Source organism: Nicotiana tomentosiformis, chromosome 12 (genome assembly GCF_000390325.3).
Source record: "Nicotiana tomentosiformis chromosome 12, ASM39032v3, whole genome shotgun sequence".
In the NCBI taxonomy this organism is placed as follows: domain Eukaryota; kingdom Viridiplantae; phylum Streptophyta; class Magnoliopsida; order Solanales; family Solanaceae; genus Nicotiana; species Nicotiana tomentosiformis.
Window position 1 is genome coordinate 51471277 of NC_090823.1, and position 13137 is coordinate 51484413.

Below are 13137 nucleotides of genomic sequence, written 5' to 3' on the forward strand. Positions count from 1 at the left end.
CAATGCTCCCTCGTATTTGAAATATATTCCAGTATGCTCCTAGGGGTTAGAACGGAAGAAACCGACCGAGCCAAAAATATTTTTATTTCGGTTTCGGTTATTCCGTCTATTCGGTCAATTTCAATTTAAAATTTTAAATTTTTAGTTTTTCAGTTCGATCGTCGATTATTGATTTATTTGGTTCGATTAACCGAAAAATCGAATTATTAGCAAATGGATTCTTTAAACTATATATAAATTTTTAAATTTTTAGTTTTTCAGTTCGGTAGTCGATTATTGATTTATTTAATTCGGTTAACTGAAAAATCGAATTATTAGCAAATGTATTCTTTAAACTATATATAGGCGAAGCCCGTAGGTAATAAATTAATAATATTAAGCCCAATTTTAAGTTCCATCAAAGACCCAACCCAAATAAGTAAGTCAAACGGCTTTTCCCAATCTTAAGACTTTCACTCTAATAAAACTTCCATTTCATTCTAAGCGCTGGGGTTCTTCAAACTTCTATTGCGCCTCTCTAGACTCTATCGCCATTGATACACTTGTGCCGGTGGTGCTCCAGCAATTTTCGTTGTCGTCAGTATTCATGCTCAGTATTTTAGTGTTCTGCTTGTTTTTGTTTTCGTAGATGGCAGAAAATGAAAGTAGGGCAAGCGAAGGTTGGGGTTCAAATGATAGCATACCTAACACTAAATGTCTCAGTCCTAATGAAGCTCCAAAGAAAAGGAAAGTCATGCAACCTAGATCTGATGCTTGGAACCATTTTGAGAAGTATGTTGATCCTAGTGGAGCTAATAGAGCAAAATGTAAGCATTATTGTGAAAAAACTTATGCATCTGCTACAAAAGGTAATGGTACTACATCAATGAACAATCATCTCACTACGTGTCACGACCCAAAATCCATTATAGATCGTGATGGCGCCCAACACCACCGTCAGACAAGCCAATTGTGATTGATCAATTTAATTACTCATTTTATTACTTTCGAAATCATAAATTTTAATAAGGAAGAAAATTTATACTTTTAAATCCACGGGAACGTACAAAAATTATAGTTTATAAGAGGAATGAAAGGCGATGATAATATACAAAACCGTAAGCATCAACTTGTATATCCCAAAACCCAGTGTCACAAGTACATGGGCATTTACTAGGGAGTACAACAATAATAATACAACATCTGTCTGGAATCCTCCTAGTTATCTAGCCGTCACACCCCCAGTTATCTCTGATTCCGACCTTGATATGAATCCTCCTACGATTTGCCTTCCATATATGCTCCATCTCCGTGTTACTTACACGATTCTGGTATTACTTAGTACTTGCCTATTTTTGGCAAGTACCAGACCTGGAATCATGTGGAAATCATTTTTAATCTTTAAGATCTAGACGGTATTCCGTCTATATACGTTCATGGCAAGGCGATATGAAGTCGATTCACCAAAAATCTTCGGTCGAATCTTTGATTTATGTCAATTAGGGTTTACCTAATTTTTCTCCTAATCCGATTAAATTGATTCTGCATGTTATTATTTCCTTATTTATGTTTGATTTTACAGTGTTTCCTTGTTTGTTTGCTTGATTTCTACTACTATATAAACACCTCCCTATTCCCCTTTGAAACAGACTTTTTTCACGAGATTCACTAAAAACTAAAGGTTGTCACTCTATTATTCTCTCATTCTCTTGTTCTATACTTTGGCTCTTGGCCGGCTGAAAGCCAAGGACACCGGAATTTGATTTTTCAACTTTTCTTGGTGCGAGCACTGCCCGGGGTTCGTTTGAAGCCTTTGGGAACTTTGACACACTAAGATTCTGGGTTCTATTACTCTTTGCTGACGTTCAGAGTAGTGTGGAGTTTGTTCGATCTTGTTTGTCTATTTGTCAAGTGATAACTGGTAAGTTCCTTAGCTTTAGTAATTTTATTCTCCCGCGTTCATGATTTGGAAAAAAACCCCTCCCCACTATCTGCCAACGCTCTCTGCCAAACGCTTCATCCCATCCCCAACGATCAAAAACCAGACCACACACTCACAGGCAGCCGGCGACCACCCCACGCCGGCGACCACCCCTACCAGCAGGTAAGCCCCTCTCCCCCCTCATCTTTCACGCCTCCCCTTCCTCTCTATCCTCTTTCTTCTTTCCCTCTTCCCCACTCCCATACTTACTAGAGCAACAACACTGCTGGCGACTGCTATTTCGCCGGGCAGCAATATCGGCATTTTTCCCTCTTGCTTTTCTTCTTCATTTTTAATTCTTAGTTGCGGGTAATCCCTCCCCCCCTTTATCTGCTCCTTTCCTCTTCGTTACCTTCTTTGCCCTTTTTTGTTACGGTTGGGACTTCGCCAGTAGTAGCGGTGACAGCCCCCCCCCTTGTTTGGCTTCGTGGTAGCGGCGAACGGGACATGCATGTGCAAACAGTGAATAACAGTCAGGGCGACTGTCAACAAGGGGCGACGCAGGAGTTGGACGTGAACGTGCAAGGTGGCCGCAATACCGCCGTGTATACCAAGACAATTCCCAAGTTCTAATTGCGGGAGTTAATACCTCCCATTTTGCTGTTTCCCTTCATTGTGTTAGTTAAATTACTGCCATCTTAGTTCGTATTAGTTTAATCACCATATTAGCGTGCCTGCAGTTACAATATATCTTTTTCTACTCTGGTCTGTTACTTAGTGTGTGTTAGTGATTTCCTTTAGTCTGCCATAGGTATAGTGGTTGTGGTCTGGGATGGCCGAGTGAGGTCATGTCCTCGGGGGGGGGGTGGGGGTGGGGGAGGGGTTGGGGGAAGGCAGGTAAGGGAGGTAAGGGGAACAAGGGTGCCTATAGGTTGGAATTAGGTCATGGAATATAGGTACACTGACGGGTAAGTCTATAGAGTTGGCAAAGATCTTCCGGAAGAGGAGGGTCAATGTAGCGTGTGTCCAAGAAACTAGGTGGGTAGGGTCCAGGGCGAGAGATGCGGACGGGTATAAGCTTTGGTACTCCGGAGTCCAGAAGGGTAAGAATGGAATGGGTATCTTGGTGGATGGGGAACTTAGAGAGTCGGTGGTTGAGGTTAGATGGGTGAATGATAGATTGATGACTATTAAGTTGGTGGTTAGAGAGTACACCCTAAACATCATTAGCGCCTACGCCCCGCATGCGGGCCTGGATGAGGAGGTTAAACAACGATTCTGGGAGGGGTTATATGAGATTGTGCGTCAAGTACCGCCTACTAAGAGGCTATTTATAGGAGGGGATTTCAATGGTCATATTGGGTCGACCGCAAGCGGCTATGGCGAGATGTATGGAGGCTTCGATTTTGGGGAGAGGAACGGATGAGGTACTTCGCTAAGGCTTTTGGGTTGGTGATTGCGAACTCTAGCTTTCCGAAGAGGGATGGGCGTTTGGTTACTTTCCAAAATGCTGTGGCGATGACTCAGATTGACTATATCCTCCTTAGGAGGTGTAATAATTGGCTGTGTAAGGATTGTAAAGTTATTCCGGGTGAGATACTCACGACACAGCATAGGCTATTGGTGATAGATGTTGGTATTATGTTAAAGAGAAGGAAAAGGTTCGATTGCGGACGATCGAGAATGAGGTGGGGTGCCTTGACTAAGGATAAAGCCCAGGAGTTGGAGGGGCAGTTGTTGGCTATGGGAGCTTGGAGGAAAAGTGGTGATGCGAGCATTATATGGTCGACAACAACAAACTGTATAAAGGAGGCTGCGAGAGAAGTGTTAGGGACCTCAATGGGCGTCTCTGGCATGCACAAAGGAGACTGTTGGTGGAATGAAGTAGTCCAAGGTAAAGTGAAAGCAAAGAAGACAGCATATCTAAAATTAGTAGGGAGCACAAGTGAGAAGGAGAGGAGGGCGTGCATGGAGTGGTATAAGGTAGCTAGGAAGGAAGCAAAGCTGGCAGTCACGGAGGCTAAAACTGCAGCCTATGGCCATATGTACGAGGAACTAGGGGAAAAAGGCGGAGAGAAGAAATTATTCCGGCTGGCGAAGACGAGAGAGAGGAAGGCCCGGGATTTGGACCAAGTGAGATGCATCAAGGACAACGATGGTAGAGTATTGATGGAAGACGCTCAGATTAAGAGGAGATGTCAGACTTATTTTCATGAACTTCTGAATGAAAAAGGGGATCAGGATATTGTGCTAGGTGAACTGGAGCATTCCGAGAGTCACTGTGACTTTGGGGACTGCAGGCGCATCGAGGTTGAGGAGGTCGTATGAGTTATGCGTAAGATGAGTAGGGGTAGAGCGACCAGGCCAGACGAAATTCCGATTGAATTTTGGAAGTGTGTGGGTAGAGCAAGCTTGGAGTGGCTGATTAGATTGTTTAATGTTATTTTTAGGACGAAGAGGATGCTGGAAGAGTGGAGGTGGAGTACGGTGGTTCCGTTGTATAAGAACAAAGGTGATATCCAGAGTTGTAACAATTATAGGGGTATCAAATTACTGAGTCATACCATGAAAGTTTGGGAGAGGGTGGTTGAAACGAGGGTGAGGAGGACAGTGTCTATATCCGATAAGCAGTTCGGGTTCATGCCGGGTCATTCTACTATGGAAGTTATACACCTTATTAGGAGGTTGGTGGAACGGTACAGGGAGAGGAAGAAGGATCTGCACATGGTGTTTATTGATTTAGAGAAAGCGTACGAGAAGGTTCCTAGAGAAGTTCTCTGGAGATGCTTAGAGGCAAAAGGCTCGTCGGCTACCTATATTTGGGCAATTAAGGACATGTATGATGGGGCTAAGACTCGGGTTAGGACTATAGGAAGCGACTTTGAGCAGTTTCCAGTTGTTATGGGGTTACACCAAGGTTCTGCGCTCAACCCGTTCTTATTTGCCCTGGTGATAGATGTGTTAACACACCATATTCAAGGGGAGGTGCCATGGTGTATGTTATTCGCCGATGACATAGTTCTGATTGATAAGTCGCGAACCAGTGTTAACGAGAGGTTAGAGGTTTGGAGACATGCCCTTGAGTCTAAGGGTTTCAAGCTGAACAGGACGAAGATGGAATACCTGGAGTGTAAGTTCAGCACTGAGCCGAGGGAAGTGGGCGTGGAAGTGAGGCTTGAATCACATGTCATACCAAGTAGTGGCAAATTCAAATACCTTAGGTCGGTTATCCAGAGGAAAAGAGAGATTGATGAGGATGTCACACACCGTATTGGGGTGGGATGGATGAAGTGAAGGTTAGCATCTGGAGTCTTGTATGATAAGAGAGTGCCACCGATACTCAAAGGTAAATTTTACAAAGCGGTAGTTAGACCGTCCATAATGTATGGAGTTGAGTGTTGGCCTGTTAAGAACTCACATATCCAGAAGATGAAAGTAGCAGAAATGAGGATGTTGAGGTGGATGTGCGAACACACTATAATGGATAAGATTAGGAATGAAGATATTCGGGAGAAGGTGGGCGTGACTCCCATTGATGAAAAGATGCGGGAAGCGCGACTCAGATGGTTTGGACACGTACAAAGGAGAAGCCCAGATGCCCTGGTAAGGAGGTGTGAGCAGCTGACTTTGGAGGGTACGAGAAGAGGTAGAGGACGGCTTAAGAAGTATTGGGGAGAGGTGATCAGGCAGGACATGGAGAGGCTTCAGATTTCCAAGGACATGGCTCTTGATAGAAAGTTGTGGAGGTCGAGTATTAGAGTTGTAGGTTATGAGGTACATAGTTGAGTCTCCCTTACTTTGTACCTTTGTGAGGCTAGTCTGGTAGGGTTTTTGTCGATGTCAACTAGTGGCAAGGTTGTGTCTTACTACTCTGTTGTTTTCCATAGTGTCGGGTCTATGTATTGTCTATCGCGTTTGCTTTGCATCTACTTTCTCATTTTCATGATGTTATTTTTCCTATGGTTTCTATTGGTGATACTGATATTGTCTCTTTTCGTCTTCTTGAGCTGAGGGTCTTTCGAAAATAACCTCTCTACTCCCTCAGGGTAGGGGTAAGGTCTGCGTACACACTACCCTCCTCAGACTCCACTAGTGGGATTTCACTGGGTCGTCATTATTGTTGTTGTTGTGTTCATGATTTGCATATTCATACCTCTGAAATTTCATGACCTAATGTGTTTCTAGACCATCTCTATGTGCAACCTTGTTGGCATTAAACTCATTTTGTGATCTGAACTTCTTTAGCACTTGATTTTACCTAAATCTGCCAGTTCTGAGATATGTTTATGCTTAACTTGAATAATTTGGACCCTCTTAAGTTCGTTTAGCCTAATGTGTTGGTACCTGAATGTTTACATTTACTGTGTGGCATTAGTTTGCTTCCTTGCTTTGTTCTGGGTTCCTGTAATGACTGACTCGTATCTATAATGTGTCCTAATCTCTGTTAAGACCTTCACTCTAGCTATGACCTGCTCCCATGCTATTTTGTCACTCATTATGTCTTAGGTTTGCCTAATCATGTATCCCCTAGTGATTAGTTGGGACCTTTAGAGTAGCCATCTTAACATGTGTTTCCTTCTAATGTTTGGTATTGTTTTATCTTAGTGATATAAGTTGGCATGTCTACTTGCTGGTGTTGTGATGGATATTCAACATAATTTGGACCCCTAGGCTTTAAATTCTTTAAGTTAGTGCTCTACTTTAGATTCGTTGGCATTGTGCACCTTTGTATGTTAATCTTGTAGTCTCAGAAAACCTGATTCCCCTACTTCTTACAAAAATATTTTCTGCCCAATATGCTCAGTGTTTGAACTTGTGATATCAACCTGTCCTTTGAATTTTTTGTTGATTCTCTTTGCTTGTATGTTCTTTGTTCAATCGCCCCTGCTATGCCTTCTTCTAATATATAAGTACACCTCTTTAAATTATATCACTTGATCACTGTCATCTCACTCTCATTTGTCACCTACACTATTCTGGATCTATCACTCTTGGCCGGCTGAAAGCCAAGGCCACCAAAACTCTCTCTATTGACCTCCCTAGTGTGAGCACTGCTCGGGGTCCATTTGAGACCCTTGTGAACTCTGACACACTAGGATTTGGGATTCTTTGATCACTCTCTTTGCTGCTGGAATTTGAGCTGTCTCTAGCATTTAGCTTTTCTTCCTCACATTGTTGGTATAATTTGCAAACTAGGTTTGTGTAAGTGATTTCTGTGTAATTCAATATTTGGGTCATATGGGCAGTTTGTAAGTATTGGGTTTGGCTTGAGTTCCTCTATGATATTTTGGCTATGTTGATGGGCATAGTCCCATGTTTGGATCTGGGCATGCTATTTGCGAAGAAGGGGTTTGTTGAAGGCCCAGGCAATATTGGGTATCTCATTTGGGACTGCTGTAGGCCTACTATAATTTCTTGTATAATATCTGCACTTATATTCCTCATCTGGTCTGTAATAATTTTGTAATAAACAATTGGGGTGTTAGTGAAATTGGAAAAACGGTATATTCCAATGTTTGCACGAAAGGGTAAAAAACATGCTTATAGGATTCGTATGATTTACTTGTTATTTTATCCAACCTGCCATATATGCTATTTAAATTTCCATGTACACTAGTAGAAATCATGCCATTAGGGGAATCACACACTCACACAATTTGTTTACTATCAAAGTATGAGCTTAAATACTCTATCTATTCCCATGTCTACTGCTATGTGTCACTAGACAGCATGCCTATAGGAAATAAATGCCGATAACCGTCCTTCAATTTGCATAACGGCAGCATGTTCATTAGATACCATGCCTATAGGATTATACTAGCTTATGCTCTACTGGTCCTCATCTAGATATCATGCACATAGGTTCTTAATTGATTCATCAGTTACTGTTATATCTATTGCTCACCTAGAAAACATGCCTATAGGGATGAAGTGTTACAGAATCAGTTTTCAACTTCCAATTATTAGAACCTAGCTATAAAATATTGCTATTCGCTTAGAAAGCATGCTAATATGATCAAATACGAGTAATTCTGAGTATTCCCAATGGTTTTCATTCCCCCTATTGCATAAATCACTTAGAGACCATGTCTATAGGTTTTAATAACTTATAATCTGTAATTTCAATAAACAGCATAACAGTACCGGATACTCTTAAACTGAGTAGTTATTTAAAAACCATGCCTATGGAGCTTAACGACTTCAATTTGCCTCAATTCTAAAACTATCTAGTGCCTAACAAGAAATCTATTCGCGTGCATTTGTTGTCTAAGTGTGGAGACTAACTTGAGCCTTTAACTGTCCTTAAGTGAAGTCCTATTTGTTTTGAATGTCGCTTAGTTTTATCATTTTGAGCAGCCTAAGTAAAGTCTAAAACTACCCAAATAGAGGTCCAACGCCTCCTGGACCATAGGCATGGGATGGGTAGTGCACGCATAGAACGCGACCTGGAATTGAATTAGAACGCTTTAAGAAAATAACTTCAACATAGTAATCGGGTAGCAGGAGATGATAGTCTGTGCCCGCTGAATAATATGGGCAACTCCTATCTAAAAGGAGTTGCGAAGTATTATTTATGTTGCACGGGGTGATCCTTTAGGCTAAAAAACTTAGGATCCCCCTTTTCTCTTTACACACTTAGTCATCTAATATTGACTGTTATAGTTGTATCCTTGTAGTCCTTAAGATTTGTACCAATTCTCATTGTGTTATAATGAAACTCTTTGACCTTTTATTCTCTTTGTTTATTTAATCATATCGCTTAATTATAATCCACATAGTCTTAAGTTCTCCCGGGACCCATAGTTGTGGACCTCGAAGAGTGCCTAACACCTTCTCTTTGAGGTAATTTGAGCCATTACCCAATCTTTGGTGGCGCTGACTAGACAAATAGAGTTATCTGCACAATAGGTGCCCTAACGCACCTTAAAAATCGTTAGGTGGATACTCTTCTCTTTTAACATTTTATCCTACTCAAAAGAGTTGTCGCAATGTCGAAGCTCGCTTTCACGAGAAAACGGGACGCGACAGCATGGCGACTCTGCTGAGGATACTTAGGCTCATACCATAATGAACTTGACTTACGTGGATTACTTTCTTTATTACATGTACATCCCTTCTTCACCTTTATTTGTTTAAATTTTCTATTACATACATATCCCTTCCCCTATTTACCTTCATTTGTTTAAATTTGTTATGGCATGCACATCCCTTCTCCGTTCACCTTTATTTGTTTAAATCTGTTATGACATGTATATCCCTTCTCCTTATTCACTTTTACTTGCTATGACCGCTATTTTATCTTGTCAAAATTGCCATACCAGGCCTCTCCCATCCCTACTCTCTTACTTGCTTTATTACATTCTCGCATATACTCCACGAACTGACTTCTTCCTTTTGTCTTTCTTTTCTATGTTTTTCATGTTTTACCTTACTACTGTATTCACTGCTTTTACATATTTATCGTGCAAATACTTGACAACGTGTTATTATCTCTGCGTAAAGCATGCTCCACATCATACTCCACTCGTGCCAATTATCAACATAGCGACGCTTGATGAGTGTCCGCGCTCTTCCAAAATTATCCTTTTTTTAAAATCAGAATGGCTTATTTGCGGTAGACTAGTCAATCAGCGGTGCAATCGACGGTCCCGTGCCTTTCCCTCTTAAGTTGTCTACTTGGGAGTACCAGTCTAGACCATTCTAGAAACCCTACTCCAATTTGAAATGTACATGCATCATGCTAAACCTAGTACGGGTTGGAACGTTATTAACATAACAACCCGCTAAGATGAACCTCGTCCAAAGTCCGACGGGATTTCCACAATCCCAATGGACGCTATCATACTATGTGCATTACTTGGAGAAAATATGCCAATGTGTTGATCATTATTGCGCAAACATTTTTGGCATTAATGAAATGACGCAAATGTTGACATCAATTTTCTCCAAGTCTACGTGTGCTTAGGCCTACCTCGGGCACAATGAGGTCCCCAAATTAGGACGCGAATTATTGCATGACTTTGTGAAACACGTTTTAATGTCACAAACACTCTTTTAATATTCCTTACTAACTTCGTTACCTTTTGCTTTTTCTTTCTTTTGATTATTCCCATTCCCAACTGGTTGGTTCGTGCATACTAGCTATTCTCAAAACTGGACTGCTGCACCATCCCGGGCCCGTCGAGTTCCTGGGTAGCTTGGCAGATTAGCATCAATTATTTTTAAGCATTTGAGACATTTTCATTATTTTGCTTTGAAATAATTGCTCGAGTCATCGAGCCGCATTTGTTAACATTTTAAAGATTTCAATTAATGCATTGCTACTTTTTGTATTTACTATTATTCTCTACATTTTCTCTTTTTACAACATTATTATTACCTGTCCCGATGAACCTGTGACTGTGATATGTAATGAGACAACGCAACAAAAGGATAGTGATTCAGAAGACCTGGAAGATGATACGAAACCTAAGGAAATCGTCAGAGAAGTGGAAAATTTTGAAAACAAGCCAAAGTCCAATTTGGACGAAACTGAAGTAGTTAACTTATGGGATTCCGAACTGGTGAAGGAAACACGCATAAGCATTCATCTATCACTGTCAGAGAAAGAAGAGTACACCAGATTCCTAAAAGAATATGAAGATATCTTTGCATGGTCCTACGACGATATGACGGGTTTGAGCACATCTATAGTAGCTCACAAATTACCCACTAATCCTACATGTCCACCGATAAAGCAGAAGCTCAGTAAATTCAAGCCGGACATGAGTTTGAAGATAAAAGAGGAGGTCACCAAGCAGATCAAAGCCAAGGTTCTTAGAGTGGTCGAGTACCCGACTTGGTTGGCCAACATCGTGCCAGTTCCGAAGAAAGATGGGAAAGTCAGAGTATGTGTTGACTACCGAGATCTAAACAGAGCAAGTCCCAAAGATGATTTCTCGTTGCCTAATATACACATATTGATCGACAACTGTGCCAAACATGAACTCCAATCCTTTATGGATTGCTCCGCGGGGTACCATCAGATCTGGATGGATGAGGAGGATGCTGAAAAGACAACCTTCATCATGCCATGAGGAATATATTGTTATAAAATGATGCCATTTGGTCTGAAGAACGCCGGAGCCACCTACATGAGAGCCATGACAACTATTTTTCACGACATGATACACAAAGAGATAGAATTGTACGTGGATAACGTTATCATCAAATCCAAAAGGAGTACAGGTCACATAACGGATCTGAGGAAATTCTTCGATCGGCTTCGAAAATATAACCTGAAACGGAATCCTGCAAAGTGTGCTTTCGGAGTCCCTGCCGGGAAATTATTAGGATTCATCATCAGTCGTAGAGGAATTGAGTTAGACCCATCAAAAGTCAAAGCAATCCAAGACTTGCCACCTCCGAAGAATAAGAAAGATGTGATGAGCTTTTTAGGGCATCTTAATCATATCAGTTGCTTCATAGCACAATCAACCGTTATATGTGAGTTGATTTTCAAAATGCTAAGGAAAGATGCTACAACAAGTTGGACTGAAGAATGCCAGAAAGCCTTCGACAAAATCAAGGAGTCTTTATCCAAATCGCCTGTTCTGGTCCCACCAGAGCCAAGAAGACCACTGCTGCTTTATTTGTCTGTACTGGATGGAGCTTTCAGTTGCGTTTTGGGACAACATGATGAAACTGGAAGAAAGAAGCAGGCAATATACTATCTGGGCAAATAGATTCACACCCTACGAAGCTCGGTACTCTTTGCTGGAACGCACATGCTGTGCTTTGACATGGATAGCTCAGAAGTTGAGATATTATTTCTGTGCATACACTACATATCTCATATCAAGTATGGATCCACTGAAATATATCTTTCAGAAGCCCATGCCTATGGGTAAGTTAGCAAAGTGGCAAATATTACTAAGTGAGTTTGACATCGTCTATGTAACTCAGAAAGCGGTCAAAGGATAAGCATTGGCAGATCATTTGGCAGAAAATCCCGTAAATGGAGAATACGAACCATTAAAAACGTATTTTCCCGACGAGGAGGTGTCATTCGTGGGAGAAGATATCACTGAAGCATATGATGGTTGGAGAATGTTCTTCGACGGAGCAACAAACTTTAAAGGAGTAGGTATTGGAGCTGTTTTGGTATCAGAGACCGGCCAACACTATCCGGTATCTGCAAAACTCAGCTTTCCATGCACCAACAATATGGCGGAGTATGAGACCTGCATTTTGGGACTCCGGTTGGCCATTGACATGAACGTTCAGGAGCTGTTGGCAATCGGAGATTTAGACCTTTTGGTGCACCAGGCTCTAGGAGAGTGGGCCACAAAGAACATTAAAATATTGCCATATTTGCATTATGTGCAAGCGCTGATCAAAAGGTTCACAAAGATAGAATTCAAACATGTTCCGAGAGTTCAAAATGAGTTCGCAGATGCATTGGCCACTCTATCTTCCATGATACAACACCTAGACAAGAACTTCATCAATCCTGTCCCAATAGGAATTCATAAACAGCCAGCTTATTGTGCTCATGTTGAAGAAGAGAGCGATGGAAATCCGTGGTTCCATGACATCAAGGAATATTTGGCAAAAGGAGAATATCCAGAGCACTCTATCCATACTCAGAAGCGCAAGCTTCGAAGATTAGCCAATCATTTCTTTGAAAGCGGAGGAATTTTGTATAGAAGAACTCCTGACTTGGGATTATTACGGTGTGTCGATACCAAGGAAGCATCCAGATTGCTGGAGGAAATACATGCCGGAACTTGCGGACCGCACATGAATGGCTTCATCTTAGCCAAGAAAATACTAAGAGCAGGGTATTTCTAGATGAGTATGGAAACAGACTGCATCAAGTATGTTCAGAAATGTCACCAATGCCAGATACATGCTGATATGATACGAATGCCACCCAATGAACTCAATGCAACAAGTGCACCCCGGCCTTTCTCCACTTGGGGCATGGATGTCATCGGTCCAATCGAACCCGCTGCTTCAAATGGGCATAGGTTCATTCTAGTGGCCATAGATTATTTTACAAAATGGGTCGAAGCCGCATCTTACAAAGCTGTAACTAAGAAGGTCATCACAGATTTTGTTCGGGATCGCATTGTTTGTCGGCTCGGAATGCCAGAGTCAATCATCACCGACAATGACGCCAATCTCAACAGTGACCTAATGAAGGCCATGTGTGAAACTTTCAAGATCAAGCATAAGAATTCCACGGCATACAT

At 41.6% G+C, this 13137-nt stretch overlaps 2 protein-coding genes across 2 annotated transcripts; both read left to right on the forward strand.

Moving 5' to 3' along the window:
- Positions 1 to 3322: 3322 nt before the first annotated feature.
- On the forward strand, positions 3323 to 4404 carry LOC138902625 (uncharacterized). The gene is made up of 2 exons (XM_070190510.1): positions 3323 to 4210; positions 4351 to 4404. The coding sequence occupies exons 1-2, from the start codon at positions 3323 to 3325 to the stop codon at positions 4402 to 4404; spliced, it is 942 nt and encodes a 313-aa protein (XP_070046611.1).
- A 7585-nt stretch (positions 4405 to 11989) lies between these two features.
- On the forward strand, positions 11990 to 12733 carry LOC138902626 (uncharacterized). The gene has a single exon (XM_070190511.1). The coding sequence runs from the start codon at positions 11990 to 11992 to the stop codon at positions 12731 to 12733; it is 744 nt and encodes a 247-aa protein (XP_070046612.1).
- The last annotated feature ends 404 nt before the right edge of the window (positions 12734 to 13137 follow it).

Coding starts and splice junctions, on each gene's coding strand:
- LOC138902625 (XM_070190510.1), top strand. CDS start 3,323: ATGAGGTACTTCGCTAAGGCTTTTGGGTTGGTGATTGCGAACTCTAGC. Junction 4,211..4,350: donor GGGACTGCAGGCGCATCGAG/GTTGAGGAGGTC, acceptor TGTTATTTTTAG/GACGAAGAGGATGCTGGAAG.
- LOC138902626 (XM_070190511.1), top strand. CDS start 11,990: ATGTTCTTCGACGGAGCAACAAACTTTAAAGGAGTAGGTATTGGAGCT.